This window comes from Lithobates pipiens, unplaced genomic scaffold (assembly GCF_037356315.1).
Source record: "Lithobates pipiens isolate NorthernLeopardFrog02 unplaced genomic scaffold, aLitPip1_a1.2 Scaffold_16, whole genome shotgun sequence".
Lineage (NCBI taxonomy): Eukaryota > Metazoa > Chordata > Amphibia > Anura > Ranidae > Lithobates > Lithobates pipiens.
This window is the reverse complement of record NW_027507748.1, coordinates 199445659-199461990: the sequence shown is the minus strand read 5'-3', so window position 1 is coordinate 199461990 and position 16332 is coordinate 199445659. Positions and strand designations below refer to the sequence as shown.

Here is a 16332-nt window from a genome sequence, read left to right as displayed (position 1 = left end):
GTAAAAACAGTTTGCACTGTCAAACCATTTGATTTTAAAATGATCTGAGAACAATATACAAACCACTCCAGGCAGGCAGCTTTCAACTTCAGGATTAGGACCATCACTGTAGTGGTTTCCATGATTGCCAGGAGAGCCAGTTGAGGAATCTGAAGAACTGTCAGGACTTGAAGGCATGTTTGCGCTTATTTGTGTTAGCTTGGCTGTAATTAGCTGGAAAACATTCAAGCAATAAACATAGCAATAAATGTAATGCACTATAACACAATTAAAGAATATGTTACCCCAAAATGTTATATTCCTGATATGCGGCTGTTGCACCATTTACTTGTGTTAAAAAGTCTCTCGCTAGGCACGAGAGCACATACATCTCAGTGTAGTTAGTTTTCTGCCTGTGCTCGGAGCCTGTACACTAATGCTGACATGCCCCTCTGCAAAGACATTCACTAATATCAGTGTACTCCCACCTTTCTAAGACCCCTTTTACATGGGACGAATTCCATTGTGATTAACAAGAAATATGTAAGATGATCTAGAGAGAAAGACTCTAGTAGTATAGGACAGAATGACATCAGGATGCAGGTGTAAAACTATCAAAAGGCACATTGCCATCATCACACAATCTATTTGTAGAAAGTGATTGTAGGGGACCCTGTACATCGCGATGCCCTCAGTCTACAATCAGACACGTTGCAGATGCAAAATAGATCAGTAATGAACAAGCTTAAGGTAAAAGGCAAGGCTTCAAGAGCTAATGAGACCTGGAAAGCAAGAGGCAGATGAAGGCAGAGGGAAATTATCAAAGTTCCATGTGTCACGAGGATCTAGACCTAAAAAAACAAAAAAAAAACAAAAAAACAAAGGAAGTGATTACCACAGTGGTGTCAGACAGCCTGCCCCCCACCTCAGCAGCATCAACACTCCTCTACCTGTGGTACTAACAATGGGTGCGGCCGTTGAGAGCGTGACGTGCTGGGATTAAGCTGCTACTCCCGACGCTAGGCATCCAATAGGATCACCAGACGTTTTGGCCAAGCGGGAAACAAGTTTCATACCTGCTTCCCAATTGGCCCAGAGGTGGATTAGTGTTGCAACAGTAAATTTTCATTCGATGTTGAAATACACCTGGGTGGGCTCCAGACGCAATGCTCTGCATACCGAGCCCACCCTATTTTGAATCCTTTTAGAGCCTATGGCTCTAATCAGTGCTTAAAAAAAAAAAACCTGGCCACTGTAATTCATATGCTTGGTGACCCGAAAGGGGCCGGACACATGAATAGGGGGGCGGCCGCGGCTGCAGTGGATAGATTCATGCTATGCATGAATCTATCCATTATGCATATAGGGGGCGGTGAGTATAGAGGGGGCAGCGCATTAGTGCCCCTAATGGACGGGCCCCGCCCCTGAATTACCAGATGAGGATGGAGGTAATTAAAGAGGGATAAAATAAGGAAAAACAGGACGAACACTCTACAATTAAAACTTAAACCCACTCTAATTTTGCCTTCATGGAGACAGACTTGTCCAGCTTAAGGGAAAAAAAACAAAAAAACAAGTTAGACTTACCGGTAATTTGTTTTCCAGAAGTCTTTCAGGACAGCACCTGAGAGATAGTTGACTTCTCCCACCGAACCTTAGGAAACACCTTCTTCCTTCAGACTTTAAAGGGAAGCACCTCCCTACCATACCTCAGTTGTAGAAGAGAACCTACGGCCCCAGCTGGAACACAAACACATACGTTAGTCACAGTATAGTATATCAGAACACCATAGGGTGGGATGTTGCTGTCCTGAAAGACTTCTGGAAAACAAGTTACCGGTAAGTCTAACTTGGTTTTTCTCAAGGCGTCTTTCAGAACAGCACCTGAGAGGATAACAGAGACTTAACACCTTAGGGCGGGGACGGGACAACAGCTTGCAGGACCTTCCTGCCAGGCACCTGATTGATGGCAGATGCGAGATCCAGCCTGTAATATATCACAAATGTGTGAAAACTTGACCATGTTGCTGCCTTGCAAATTTGTTCAGGGGTGGCACCAGCTCTCTGCCCAAGTAGCCGCCAGAGCTCTGGTTGAGTGTGCACAAATTCAAGCTGGTGGAGACAAACCTGCATGAGAATATGCCTCTAAGACGGATAATTTCAGCCATCTTGCTAAAGAAACTTTACAAGCTTGGCAACCCTTTCTGTTGCCCGAAAAAAGTACCAGTAGCGAATCTGAATGTCTGAAGAGCTTTGTCCTTTCTAAGTAACACAGAGTCCTCTTGACAGCCAACATGTGGAAAAAGGTCTCCTTCTCCCCTGCTGGGTTAGCACAGAAAGGTTGAAAGTACAATGTCCTGAGCACGATTCTGTACTGAAGCTACCTTTGGTAAGAACTTTGGGTCTGTCTTTAGCACAACTATCTGGAAAAATAGATCTGATCCTGCGTGCATAGACAATGGCAATCAGAAAAACGGCCTTGAAAGTGAGATATTTGAGAGGCGCGTCTTCCAGAGGCTCAAAAGGACCCTTTGTTAAAGGCTGCAGGACTACCGACGTATCCCATTTAGGGAAAACCCTAAGAGGTGCTGGTCTAGATCTCGTAAGAGCCTTAAAGAATCTGATTACCAGCGGATTTGAGGCCTCAGATCTTTCTAAGAATACTGCTAGTGCAGCAACCTGCACTTTCAGGGTACTAACAGCCTTGCGCACTGAACGGCCGGCATTGATGAAGTCAGAACACCCATGGCTGACATAACTTGTCTTACCGTCAGACGCTGGTTGGTCTGCAGTATCGACACCGCATCGCGAATCTTGTCCTTATCTAAAGGAAGAAAGATATTTTGATTCACAGAATTGATTAAATACCATTGGTGGCGAAACTTGGCACCCCAGATGTTTTAAAACGACAATTTTCCATGATGCTTAGGCACTCTGTAATGCAGTTGATCATGGGAAGTGTAGTTCCAAAACATCAGGGGTGCCAAGGTTCGCCATTATATACCCTGGAAACCGAATCTCCTGAGATGGGTCTAGGGAAGATTTTTGGAGGTTTAAAATCCATCCCAGAGTCTCCAAATGGCTAAGTGCTCTGCCTAAATTGCTCTGTAATTCATCCCTTGATGGGACGAAAAATAAAAGATCGTCTAAATAAGGAATAACTGTGATTCCCTGGAGACGAGGAGGAGCTAAGGCTTCTGCCATCATTTTGGTGAACATTCGGGGTGAGGATGACATACCGAATCGGGGTAAGGCCCTGAACTGTAGATGATGAACCATGCCTTCCATCCTCACCACCAAACTGAGATATCTCAGAGACTGGGTTGAAATCGGAATATTCCAGCTATGTATCCTTTAAATCTATGGATGCCATGAAGCAACATGGCCTCAGATTACCGACTGAAAAAAACTGAGTCCATCTTGAACCTTCTGTATTTGATGGATTCGTTCAGAGCAGTGGTCATCAACTCCTGTCCTCAGGGCCTACTAACGGGCCAGGTTTGCAAGATAACTGAAATCCATCACAGGTGATATCATTTGCTGCTCAGTGATTGCAGTATTCTAGTCTGCATCTCCCCAAGGTTATACATGAAACCTGGCATGTTCGTGGGCCCTGAGGACAGGGTTGATGACCATTGGTTTAGAGAATTTAGATTGAGAATCAATCGAAATTTTCCTGTCTTTTTTACCAGAAAGACATGAGAATAAAACCCCTCCTGCCGCTCTTTTAGTGGCACTTGGATTACTACACCCTGCTGAGTCAGTTCTTTTAGAGAAGACTTCATGGCAAGGGCTTTTACTGGATCTCGTGGGGTATTTGTTATTAAAAATCTTTTGATAAACTCGAGTGTGTAGCCTTGCGAGAGAGTGGTCAGAATAAACTGATTTTAAGTTATCCCTGACCACTGCAGAAGGAACTCTTGTCTTCCGCCCACCCCATCCTGAGCTTTTTGAGGTTGAATAAGTAGTTTTGGGATCTGCCTGTTCTTTTTGACCGGGAAGGATCTCTTTATCAGCAGTCCTGTCCAGAATATCAAGGTCAGGGCCAAAAAGAAGGTCACCTGAATAGGGAATCCCACATTGCTTTTTGTCGCTGTATCACCTGGCCAGGTCTTAAGCCATAAAGCTCTTCTTGCAGCATTTGTTAAAGCTGCTGATCCAGCCGACATCTTAATTGCTTCAGCTGAGGCATCTGCAATATAGGCAACTGCAGAGACCAGGGAAGGGAAAGAATCTAAAATATCATGTTTAGGGGAATCTGCCACTATATGCGATTTTAGCTGGTTAACCCAGTATTCTAGATTCCTGGCTACACATCTTATGGCCATTGCTGGCTTTAAATTGTTCATGACTGATTGCCATGATCTCTTGAGCAAAAGATCCATGCGTTTGTCCATTGAATCTTTCAGAACCCCCATGTCTTCAAAAGACAGGTCTGTGGATCTTGAGCCCTGAGAGAAAGCCGCATCCAACCTGGGTACCTTGTTCCACACAGCAGAAGGGTCCTCTCAAAAGGAAAACGCCTCTTGTGGGCTTTGGAAAAAAAGGTTCTCTCTCCAGATCCTGCCATTCTTTTTTAATGGCGTCAGATGACCGAATGAACTGGGAATGTCCGCCCCTTAGGTTCATTTAACCCTGCTTACATGCGGTCATGAAGAGAGAATTCCTTCCTTTCTTTACTTAAGCCAAACGTAGCATGAATGGCTTTAAGGAGCCCATCTACCTCTTCTAGGGAGAGTTTAAACTTAGAGGGGACTTTTTCAGCCTCCTCAACCTCCTCTTTCGAATCTAACGGAAGGAGCAGGGGACTGCTCTTCCCTATTAGAAGGGTCTTCAGGAAGAGCTTCCAACACAAGGGATAGAAAGAGAACCCTGGGAAGACTCTGAAGCAGAAGGCTGACTAGCAGCTGGATTTTCTAACAAGTCACGGAAAGTTTGAACTGTGGAATATAGTTCTTTATTCACAGAGGCAACCAGATAAACAGAAGCAGATTCCCCCTTAACTAAAGAAGTGATGCAAGCACTGCATAAGTTTTTTTTCCCCAATTTTCTCCCATTTTGGCCCTGCAAGAAGGACAGCTCTTCTTTGGGTCAGAGCTTTTGGCCTATGAGAAAAGATAAAACGAGGGGGGAAAAAAAACAGGGGACCTTTAGTGAGACCCAGTCTCTGCTTTCACAAGGACCACCACACAGGTGCACTAAGAAGAAAGCAGTCAGCCTCTAGTGCTGAGACAGGCCCCTTGCCACTAGGGGAGGGGAAGAGACCAAAACTCAGATGAAGGAAAGGCAGACTTTAACCGCTGCCTCCTTAGCTTTGCTGGTGCCTGTCTCCACCACTGCAGACGCCAACTCTTCCATGGCAGTTGTGCAGCTTTCCACTCGTGGCTTCACAAGCCGCCTCTGGACTTTCATAGTGTCTCTGCACTGGACTGGAAGTGGAAATAGGCATCAGCTCCTGTCCTCCCTCCTGCGTCCACGCCAGATATGATGCTTCCGCCGACCCAGTGACCTGCTCTGTCACTTCCGACGCGACCGCCGGTAAATATGGCGGCAACGCACGCACACCCCCGCTTCCTGGGACCGTACGGGCAACTGAATCTTCAGCTCTCACCGAGCACCAGGATGGGAAGAGGAGCCTAATTATTACTGCTGCTGAAGCCTGGGTAGGCCGAGAGGACAGAGGGTCCCTAGAGGAGGAAAAATAGGGAAGGAAGCCCCATCCCTCAGGAGCACCCAAGAGACCTCGACTCCCTCCCAAAAGATGTTCCCTTTGGGCCAGAGAAAACACAAGTACTGAGGTATGGTAGGGAGGTGCTTCCCTTTAAAGTCTGGAGGAAGAAGGCGTTTACTAAGATTCGGTGGGAGGAGTCACCATCTCTCAGCTGCTATCCTGAAAGACGCCTTGGAAAATAGAATTTTGTCCCTTCTTGCCTCCCTCCCCCAACCAACATTAAGGATTAAAATAAGTTGAAGAACTTAAAAAAAAAACATGAAATATGAGAAAAGCTTGCCCTTCTATACCGTGTACTTATCTCTCTGCAAAGTGCAATTTCTCCCTTCTGCCTGGTTACTCTGTTAGCAGGAGTCACTTCTGGCAGCTTTTCCAGACTCCAGAAATTAAACAGCGTCAGGGAAGGAGCTACAGTACAGCCTGTGCCTGTTAGCCACAGCTGTACTTGTTCTCCTACTATGTGAAGGACGACATACCCCTTCCCTCTAAACAGGGCTCAGAGATATCAGATATGTGAAGACTTCAGATCCTCATCTCCTGATAGAGCTTTTTTTTTTTTAAACTGTTTTCATAATGATCTACAGAAGAAATTGCTGCAGATACACAGCTACAACTTATGTAGGTGGATCTTGAATGGGTGGAAAGAAGACAGCAGGAAAAGAAAAAAAAAAGTACAACTTATGAAGTAGGAGTTGTTTCATCTTTGCGTATCAGCTAATTGCTAGTCATTTCACTGGGTGCATGTAAGGGTTTACAACCACTTTAAGGAGGTACTATTGGCTAAAGAGAGAAACTAGAAAACAGGAAGTAATAACAATGAAGATTTGGAAAGTTTGGGGAAATTGTAGAAAGGAGGATATTATTAGGGTGTGAAGCAATTGCCTCTGATGCATGGGGTAGGTGATGTTTATGCAGGAGATATAGCACACACTCATTGTAAGCCCAAATCAGTTTAGCTTCACTGACCAGAGTGAAATTAAAGCGCTACATTTTACAAAGTTGTATATGCACATATTCTCAGGATATGTGGAGACAACAGAGAAAATATTAAAGGGGTTGTAAACCCTAACGATTTTTCCCCTTAATGCATTCTATGCATTAAGGTGTAAAAAAATTCTGTGCTGCAACACCCCCCTTTTTCTTACCCGAGTGTTCCAGCGATGGGGACGAGCACAGCAGCTCAAGCCACTGTCTCGGTCCTCATTGGATAGATTGATAGAGTGAGCCATTGGCTCCTGTTGCTTTAAATCAAATCCAGTGATACGGGAGTCGGGGGAGTCCACTGGTATGTGTTAATGGACGCAGCAGGAGGATTAAGGAGGGCACCCGCATGAGTGTCCCCATGAAAAGCGGCTCTCCGTGGGGGCACTGGATAAGAGGATGAGCCAGGAGCACTGCGGGGGACCCCAGAAAAAGAGGATCGGGCTGCTCTGTGAAAACCCTTGCACAGAGCAGGTAAGTATAACTTTTAAAACAAAGCTTTACAATAATTTTAAAACAAATATCACAAGAAGTGCTACAGAATCCAAAATCTGTAGGAAGCCAGAAGATTGCTGGGGATGCTTGTATACCTCTCAGAAACTGAAGGGATGCTACAGTGCAATGTAATAAAACTTTGGTTACAGGAAGCTTAAATGTGGAGATTATGAAGGTTTGAGGAGCCCTGTTTATATCTTAGTGTCACATAACAGTAAAGTATAGTTGATCATGCTTTAAAAAGGTTTAAAATTTGGATGAGGCATTCAAAGGTTCAGATTGTTATATGCTGTTCATTATCAAACGAAGATTACAAGTCTGTGAATGCAAACCAGTTTGTTACAAAGTCCCTAACTGCAGAATAGTTCAGAACTGAAAGTTGCTAAACTGTTTTTCTATGTTGCAATGTATGTCTGAGGATGGTTGAAACAAATATTTCCATTGGTTCAGTATGGCTGCTCCGTAGTCCTCTTGGAAGTAAAGCCCATCCCCTCCTGCTTCTGTGTTTAAGTATGAAACTAAAGCAGACTCAAGTATTTTTGTTATTCAAAATATACCTCTGCATATGAGCAGTGATAGGTCTAAAAGATATTTGTATCTATTTGAAGTAAGGGTAACACGTGGAAGTAATACAGAGCATTTGACAGAGCTGCCAACTTAAAGGCCTCTTTCAGCTAAAGACGCTAAGTTTGTTTACTAAAAATGTATATGCATTCTTTTTTTGCTGGACATATTAGGGATTCTTAATAAGGGATCATATAGGAGCAACAGATGAGAGGTACAGTTTATTTCTAAATAAGGGGTTTCTTGGTTGTTACAAATAAAAGTGTAGTTTTCTCAATCTATTACTTGTACCTTGGTCAATGCCTGAGTTCAAAGCCTGCAAATAACTCTAATGACTTCATAGGAAACATTACTAAAATATCTTTGCAGATTTTTTTAATGAGGTCAACCAGAGTGAATGCCGATTGACTGCCTAATACTCTGAATCTATGGATTTAGACTAAGCATATGTTTAGGTTACAAATTTAACAAAAAAAGCAAAAAACTGAGAAACTCACCGTTTTATCTTTCAAATTTAGCTGGCCAATTAGTTTTCTATCTTCAGAAGGATCTACAAGCTCTCCACCAATAAACAGTTCAACCTTTGTATGTGCGCTGTTGGCTTTGATACGGTTCAGTATGCAGCGACGAACTGAACCTATTGTGTCATTTGTGTGCGACCAAATATCCAAATCCTCCACCTGCCTGCCTTGATTTGGAAATCGCACAACCAGGGTAATGTGCTTGCCCCGGAAAGCCCTGGGAAAAAACAAAAACAAACACACAACATACATTAGGATATTTCAATAGCAGAACAAAAATCTATATATTTTTTATTAGCAGCCGATTGCAGTCTGACCTGCTTTTCAGCTGCAGTTTATGCAGAAGCAGGAAATGCTGCACTGAGTCAATCAGGAACCTGACCTAGTCCCTAATAAAGACACAGTTTCTGCCCGCTCAGCACATAACAGCAGAAGCAGCAATAATTGTACTTTGCTTCAGATGACCCGGTCCCAGCAACAGCGGTAAACCATAGGAAGCTATACCCAGACCCCACACCACAGGGATGGCCAATGCTGCTTTGGGCACTCACCTTGACACATGGGGAAATATGTAGTTAGCCCAAGAGAGATGCAGGTCAAGAGCCATGGTCCATCTCTATGGAACCCAGACCCCGAGGAACCCTTTGGGCATATGGCCATCATGTGCCGTTAGTATGAAAGACAAGCTGGCACATGCCCTTTGGACAAAAGTCTGACACTCAATTAGCCAAAAATCTGATCGTGTGTACAAGGCTCAAGAAATAATACCTTACTTGTTTTGTCCCCTCTTATGTATTCTGAATAGTATTTTCCAATGTTCAAAATATCAAGAAACGTGTATGAAACTGTCACTTTTACAGTGTTAAACTTTTCAAACTTGGTGCTGAAAATGTCACCATTCAGAGGATGTGTTGCATCACACCACAGGTCACACTACCTTCAAAATCACTCAGTGCCTTTTACAAGGTACTCAGGTGTTTGCTCCCTTTTGCCGCAAAGATGTTACTAAAGGACAGTTGACAACCAGGTTGCTCTGTACTCCTTTTTTAAACACACTTGGAGTTCAGAGAGAAAAAATGGCTGCTCCTTCAGGGACTGTAGCCTTTACCAATAAAGGAGTCATGCAGCCTTGAAGGAAGCAAGCCTTATCACCTCATGGAGGGAGAGGCACTGTCCAGCAATTCACATCCCAGGAACGGACAACTGGAAAGGATTACTTCAGCTTTCAAGTCCTTTAATCAAGACATCTTCAACCTGATGTGTTCAAGACTGGGTGCTACAGACATAGATAGCCAGGTTCAAGTTACCTGTCTGTGCTCAGGCCCAATGATCCTACAGAAATGGCACTGGATAGCCCGATAATCCCCAGGATTTAATTTGGACTAACATATGCCCTTTCTCTGGTGCAAGAGATGAAACCAGTGATTCTCATTGCACCAAACTTGCACAGAAGAACCTAGTACACTGACATACTCAGACTTATTAGAAGACAAGCCCTGGCCTTCCAAACAGGATAGACCTTGTTGCCTCTGGGCTGCCCGCTCCATCCTGTTTCTCAGATTCTGTTTTTAACCACTTGCTTACTGGGCACTTAAACCCCCCTCCTGCCCAGACCAATTTTCAGCTTTCAGCGCTGATGCACTTTGAATGACAATTGCGCGGTCATACAACACTGTACCCAAATTAAATTTTTTATCATTTTTTCCCCCCCACAAATAGAGCTTTCTTTTGGTGGCATTTAATTACATCTGGGAGTTTTATTTTTTGCTAAACAAAAAAAAACAAAAAAAAAAAAATCATGTTTAATAGTTTGTTATAAAATTTTGCAAACAGGTCATTTTTCGCCTTCATTGAAATGCGCTGATGAGGCGGCACTGGCGGGCACTGATGGGCACAGATAAGGCAGCACTGAGGGGCACAGATGGGTATAGATAAGATGGCACGGATAGGTACCACTGATAGATGGGACTGATGGGCACTGATAGGTGGCACTGCTGGGCACGGATATGTGGCATATGAGGTGCAGCACTGTTGAGGCAGATTGTGGGCACTGATAGGTGGCACTGTGGGCAAAAAGGGTGGTACTGATGGGTGGCACTTTTACTATAAGTAGGTTGCACTGGCAGGGGGTAGGTGGGCACTGATGACTTGGCCGTGATCGGGACTGAAGTCCCTCTCATGGCCCCCGGCGACCGGCTCTATTGTGATCACATGATCAGCTGTCATTGGCTGACAGCTGATCACGTGGTAAGGGGTCAGGATCGACCCCTTGCTCCGATCCGTGATCAGGCGAGTCTCAAAGACTCGCTGATCACAGAGCGCGCCGCTCGTGCACGGGGCAACGTCAATAGACGTCGTCCCAGCAAAGCCGGTCCGTGCTGTAGTAGTCATTCGGCTATAGCGCGGATCTCAAGCGGTTAAACAGCATTAACCAGATTTTAAGGGATAGCGCGGTATCTGATCCTGGCATCCGTACAAAGCCAAAGCAAGGAAATTCACTTCAGAAATATTTCTGTGTTGGGTGCGAACACAGACAGTACAAGCCCAGAGATTACTTTGTTTCTCGCATTCGAACCTTCCTTAATGTTGGACTTGACCCCCAACTAGGCCTTAAAGCAGAGCTCCATGCAAAAGGGGAAGCTCTGCTCATTTGCCTGGTTTTGACAGGTACCTGCTTGCACTTTTCGGCTGATCTTGCCATGGTGAAGTCACCCGAAAGGTTGGCCCCACTGCACCTTGCCCCACAGCCAGGCCCATTAAAGCGCAGCACACTTCACGCATGTGCAGTAGGGAACCGGCTGTGAAGGCTGAAGGCTTAACTGCCAATTTCCCTTGCAAGAAATGGCGGTGGCTGCACCAGAGAGCTGAAGGAAAAATTGTCTGGGGTGAAGACACTGCTGGATTAATGGACAGATAAGTTTCATAATATTAAAAGTCATCAACTAGAGTATTTGTAGCCGTTGACTTAATTTTTTCTGAAGGGGCTTTTCTTTATGTATTTATAAGGGACAGAGTTTGTCTTGTTTATATTTACACAAAAAGTTCAGCTTTTCCTTGCAAAAACTTTTAATCAAAAGGGTTTTTCTAATCAAATCAACCTTAAAGCACCTTGTGCTTTTGTGGGACCTCAGTTTGGTTCACTCTACCCTGCACAAACCACCTTTTGTGGCCTTCTTGGTGGCTTTCACCTATCTCTTGTAAATAGCCATTCCTCATTCTTTACAAAGTTAAAGTAATCTTGTGGCCAAGAAACACCTTTGCTCTTAAAGTGGTGTCAAGCCTGCCAACTCAAAGACATTGTTTTCCTTGTGCCCTGCTCCTAAGCACTCAGATTGCTTGACTGCCTGGATGTGGTTAGAGCCATCAGAGAGCAGAATATCTAAAATCTACAGCTTCCTTCGGGAAGACTGGGTGGTTATTTGGTCTAACCTGAGGACCATGCAAGGGATATCCTGCTTCGAGATCCACCATTTCTAGATAGATAGGACAATGCACCTCAAAAGCTTACACCCTAAAGAATAAAGCTGCTGCATTAATATGTGCTCACTCCAACAGGTCGGTAGGAGTTTCCTGGGCATTCTGACATCAAAAGTCTCTGTTGTCCAGTTTGTAAGGCCATCACCTGATCTTCGGTTCATACCTTTTCAAAGTTCTACCAGGTAGACGTCCAATCCTCTGTGGATGCAGCTTTAGGACACAAGGGTCTTGCAGCAGCACTCCGAGTTGGAACCGTTGACCCTTGTTAATGCTAGACCTGTTGGTACAGTTCCATTTTCCTTATTGTTGCCTACCCTTCTCACTGACTGCTTGGGACATCCCAAGGTCTATGAATATTAGGCCTTTGTCCTGCACTGTACTACTATGATAAAGGGAATTTTAATTTAGCTGAAGTAGGGTTAGATAGGAAAGCATCTCCAAAAGCTTTGCCTGTGTCCAATCTCATGAATGTACTAGCCTATAACCCAAGGTCTATTAATATCATGCCAGTGTCCTGTACGCCAAGGTATGGAATTTATAGGCAAATCAAAAGTGCTTTCATTACAACACCCTAGTTACTGTCAGTGAGTAAAAGGCACACCTAGACATTGGAAGAATTGTCCTCTCTTCATGGTAGTCGCTATCACATTCATTTATGTATTCTTTCAGGACAGTCAGCACCCTGACCATTCGTATTGCTTCTTGTCTTGCACAATTAATACTGTCTTTGTCACCGTCCAAAACACACAATGTGTCATATGAAGCTTTTAAACGATCAAAGCAGGATTGAATGAAGTCTTCATGTATCTCCACCTAAAGTGCATAATAAACGTGAAAATTAAAAAAAAAAAAAAAATCTGATTAAACTTGAAAACAGAAGACAGTTAAAAGGAGTAAGCTGATGATTTTTCTCTTTTTTTCTTCTTTTGCAACATACACTTCCAGTGGCATGTAGAATCTCTACAAGCAGTTTGTCTGCTTTCTAAAGAAAGTGTCCTTGGCAGCTGTAGAGCTGCCCAAATCACTTTCAATGCCTACCAGATTCACTTCATGCTGCGTACACACGATCGGACTATCCGGCGGACAAACCGCCGGACTTTGCCGCTGAGGTCCGCCGGACTTTGCAAACGAGCGCACCTGCCCACACACGACTGGACTTTTCTGGTGGACTAGGTCCGGCAGACAATGGCCGGACTTTTGAAATGAACGGACTTGCCAACACATGGAGAAAAGTCCATTCATTTTGAAAGGGGCTCCAGGTAGCCGGGACTAGCGAAGGAAGTCAATGTCGCCACCTCCATCGGCGAGATTGACACCTCGTGAGCCCTGTCGCCTGGTATGGATTTAAAGGGGAACCCCTACGCTGAAAAAATGGTGTGGGGGTCCCCCCAAAGTCCATAGCAGACCCTTATCCGAGCACGCAGCCCAGCCGGTCAGGAAAGGGGGTGGGGACGAGTGAGCACCCCCCCCCCCGAGCCGTACCAGGCCACGTGCCCTCAACATGGGGGGGGTGCTTAGTGGAAGGGGGGGCCCTGAGGACCCCCACCCCAAAGCCCTTTGTCCCCATCTTGATGAGGACAAGGGCCTCTTCCCGACAGCCCTAGCCGTTGGTTGTTGGGGTCTGCAGGCGGGGGGCTTATCAGAATCCGAAGCACTCCCCCATGTTGAGGGCACACGGCCTGGTATGGATCAGGAGGGGGGGGGGGGCGCTCGCTTGTCCCCACCCCCTTTCCTGACCAACCAGGCTGTGTGCCAGGACAAAGGTCCACTATGGGCTTTGGGGGGACCCCTTTAAATCCATACCAGGCAACGGGGCTCGCGACATTCACTTCCTTCACTAGTTTATGCTACCTGGAGTCAAGTTCAAAATTACTTTTCTCCGTATGGGAAAGTCTGTTAATTTCAAAAGTCCACCAGACTTAACGAAAGAAAGTCCGCCGGAGCCCACACACGGGCGGATTGATAGTCCGATCGTGTGTACGTGGCATCAGGAGTAACAAATTTTAGTGAATCTTTTCCAAAGATTTTATAAAACAGATGAGCAAATAAGCAACAAGAAAAATTCTAGCGACCATGTTATTTTTTAAGCCTCTGCTTTACAAAAAAATTAAAAAATTAAAAAAAAAGTACAAACTTTCTGTACCTATTAAAGGGGAATTCCAATCAAATTTTAACTAAGCCTAAATCTTCTCCCACCCCCATCCTAAAACTATTCCATCTACCCTGTAAAAGAAAATAAGACTATAATTACCTATTCTGAAGCCACTCTGATCCAGTCACATAATCGATTCTGAGTGGCGGCTTCAGTGTAGAGCAGCGGTCATCAACCCTGTCCTGAGGACCCACTAAAAGGCCAGGTTTTATTTATTACCTTGAAATGCAGACTAGAATACTGCTATCACTGAGCAGCAAATTATATCACCTGTTATGTATTTCAGTTATCTTGTAAACCTGGCCTGTTAGTGGGCTCAGGACAGGGTTGATGACTGGTGCAGAGGAGGGATAGCCAACAAGTCTATGGGTGAAATCACCAAGGCTCTAACACCATCGTCGGCTGTCCCTCCTCTCCATTGAAGTAGACACAGGGACACAATCACGTGACCAGAGCAGAATCAGAATAGCAAAGTATAGAGTTTTGCGCACTGGTGCGCAGTTATGTTGGAACAGAGGGGCCATCCCCAAACTGGTAGGAACAAAGTTGGGAGCATGAAAATGTCCAAAATGTCTTGATATGATGATGCCTTAAGACAGGGGTTGACAAATTTGCTTGGAATCTAGGAGCCAGCTTAAAAAGTTAGGAGCCAGGTCCGTGACGACGATCCGGACCTGTCCCTGGCCTGACATGGAGACGAGTGAGGGGAAGATAGCAGCGCCGTCGCCTCCCCCCCGTCTCCAAGTCATTGCCCATAGCTCTTAGAGGGACATTTTATTTTTTTCAAATGACAATTTTTTTTTCAATTGCATTTTAGTGTAAATATGAGATGTGAGGTCTCTCTGACCCCAGATCTCATATTTAAGAGGACCTGTCATGCTTTTTCTATTACAAGGGATTTTTACATTCCTTGTAATAAGAATAAAAGTGACACAACATTTTTTTTAAAAGAACAGTGGAAAAAAAAAAAGTTAAAATAAAGCAGAAAAAATAATAATTTTTAAACGCGCCCTGTCCTGCCCGCATATAAAAATCGGTGTTCGAACCACACATAGGAGGTAGCGCCGTGATCGGTAGAGCGAGAGCAATAATTCTACCCCAGACCTCCTCTGTAACTCAAAACGTGCAACCTGTAGAATTTTTTTAAACGTCGCCTATGGAGATTTTAAAGGGTAAAAGTTTGTCGCCATTCCATGAGCGGGTGCAATTTTGAAGCGTGACATGTTGGGTATCAATTTACTCGGCATAACATTATCTTTCACAATATAAAAAATAATTGGGCTAACTTTACTGTTGTCTTATTTTTTTATTAACTCAATTATTTTTCCCAACAAAAGTGCGCTTGTAAGTCCGCTGCACAAATACGGTGTGACAGACAGTATTGCAACAACCACCATTTTATTCTCTAGGGTGTTAGAATAAAAAATATATATAATGTTTAGGGGGTTCTAAATAAAGGGAAGAAGAGGCAGGTAATATAATACAGGCAGAGGAATCTTCATTAACATTGCTGGTTTGTCATACCAACGGCGACCACAAGAGGGCGCCAGATTCCATAAGGAATCATAGGACCGCAGAAGGCCTCAAAGCCGCGGCCTAAATTTTCGGCCGCCGGCGGAATGGCCCGACGCGATCACGCTGGGGGGGTCCACAGACACAGGATACCCCCAGCTGTGCTGCCCCAGGCGCGAGGTCGCTATTTCTAGTCGCCAATGCGACCTGGCGACCGGGTTTTGTCGAGCCCTGCCTTAAGACTTCCCTTCACTGGAATTAAGGAGCCAAGCTCAACAACTGAAAAACAGCCCCACACTATAATCCCCTCTCCACCAAATGGTTTGGAGCAGTGCACAAAGCAAGGTCCATAAAGACATGGTTGACCGAGTTTGTGGTGAAAGAATCTGACTGGCCTGCACAGAGTCCGCTCTAATTCATCCCAAAAGTGTTCTATCCAATTTGAGGCCAGGACCCTGTATAGGCCAGTCAAGTTCCCTTCCTGTTCAAACATGACTGCACAAAGCAAGGTCCATAAAGACATGGGTGAGAGTTTGGGGTGGAGGAACTGGACTGGCCTGCACAGGAGTCCTGACCTCAACCTGATAGAACACCTTTGAGCTGAATTAGAGTGGAAACTGCAAGCCAGGCTCTCGTCCACATCAGTGTCTGGCCTCACAAATGCGCCTCTGGAAGAATGGTCAAACATTGCCATAGACACACTCCTAAATCATGTGGACAGATACTTCCTAGAAGAGCTGTATTATTATATTATATATATATATATATATATTAAGGATTAATTGCTCGATTAATCGTTATTTCTTTGATCGATCAAAATAATTTTGATCGAGGACAATACGTGGATTGAGCGGCGCGGTCTCGCCCATAGTAAAGGCCGCGGCTCCGGCCTAGCTCCGGCCATCTTGGTCCACCCGGCG

General features: G+C 44.8%; 1 protein-coding gene across 1 annotated transcript in view; it reads right to left on the bottom strand.

The window, feature by feature from the left end:
• Positions 1-16332, bottom strand: part of USP9X (ubiquitin specific peptidase 9 X-linked) — a 437788-nt gene that overhangs the window by 179927 nt on the left and 241529 nt on the right. Inside the window, 3 exon segments of the mRNA XM_077480883.1 lie at positions 64-213; positions 8248-8488; positions 12350-12561. Coding sequence (XP_077337009.1) covers positions 64-213; positions 8248-8488; positions 12350-12561 — 603 coding nt within the window.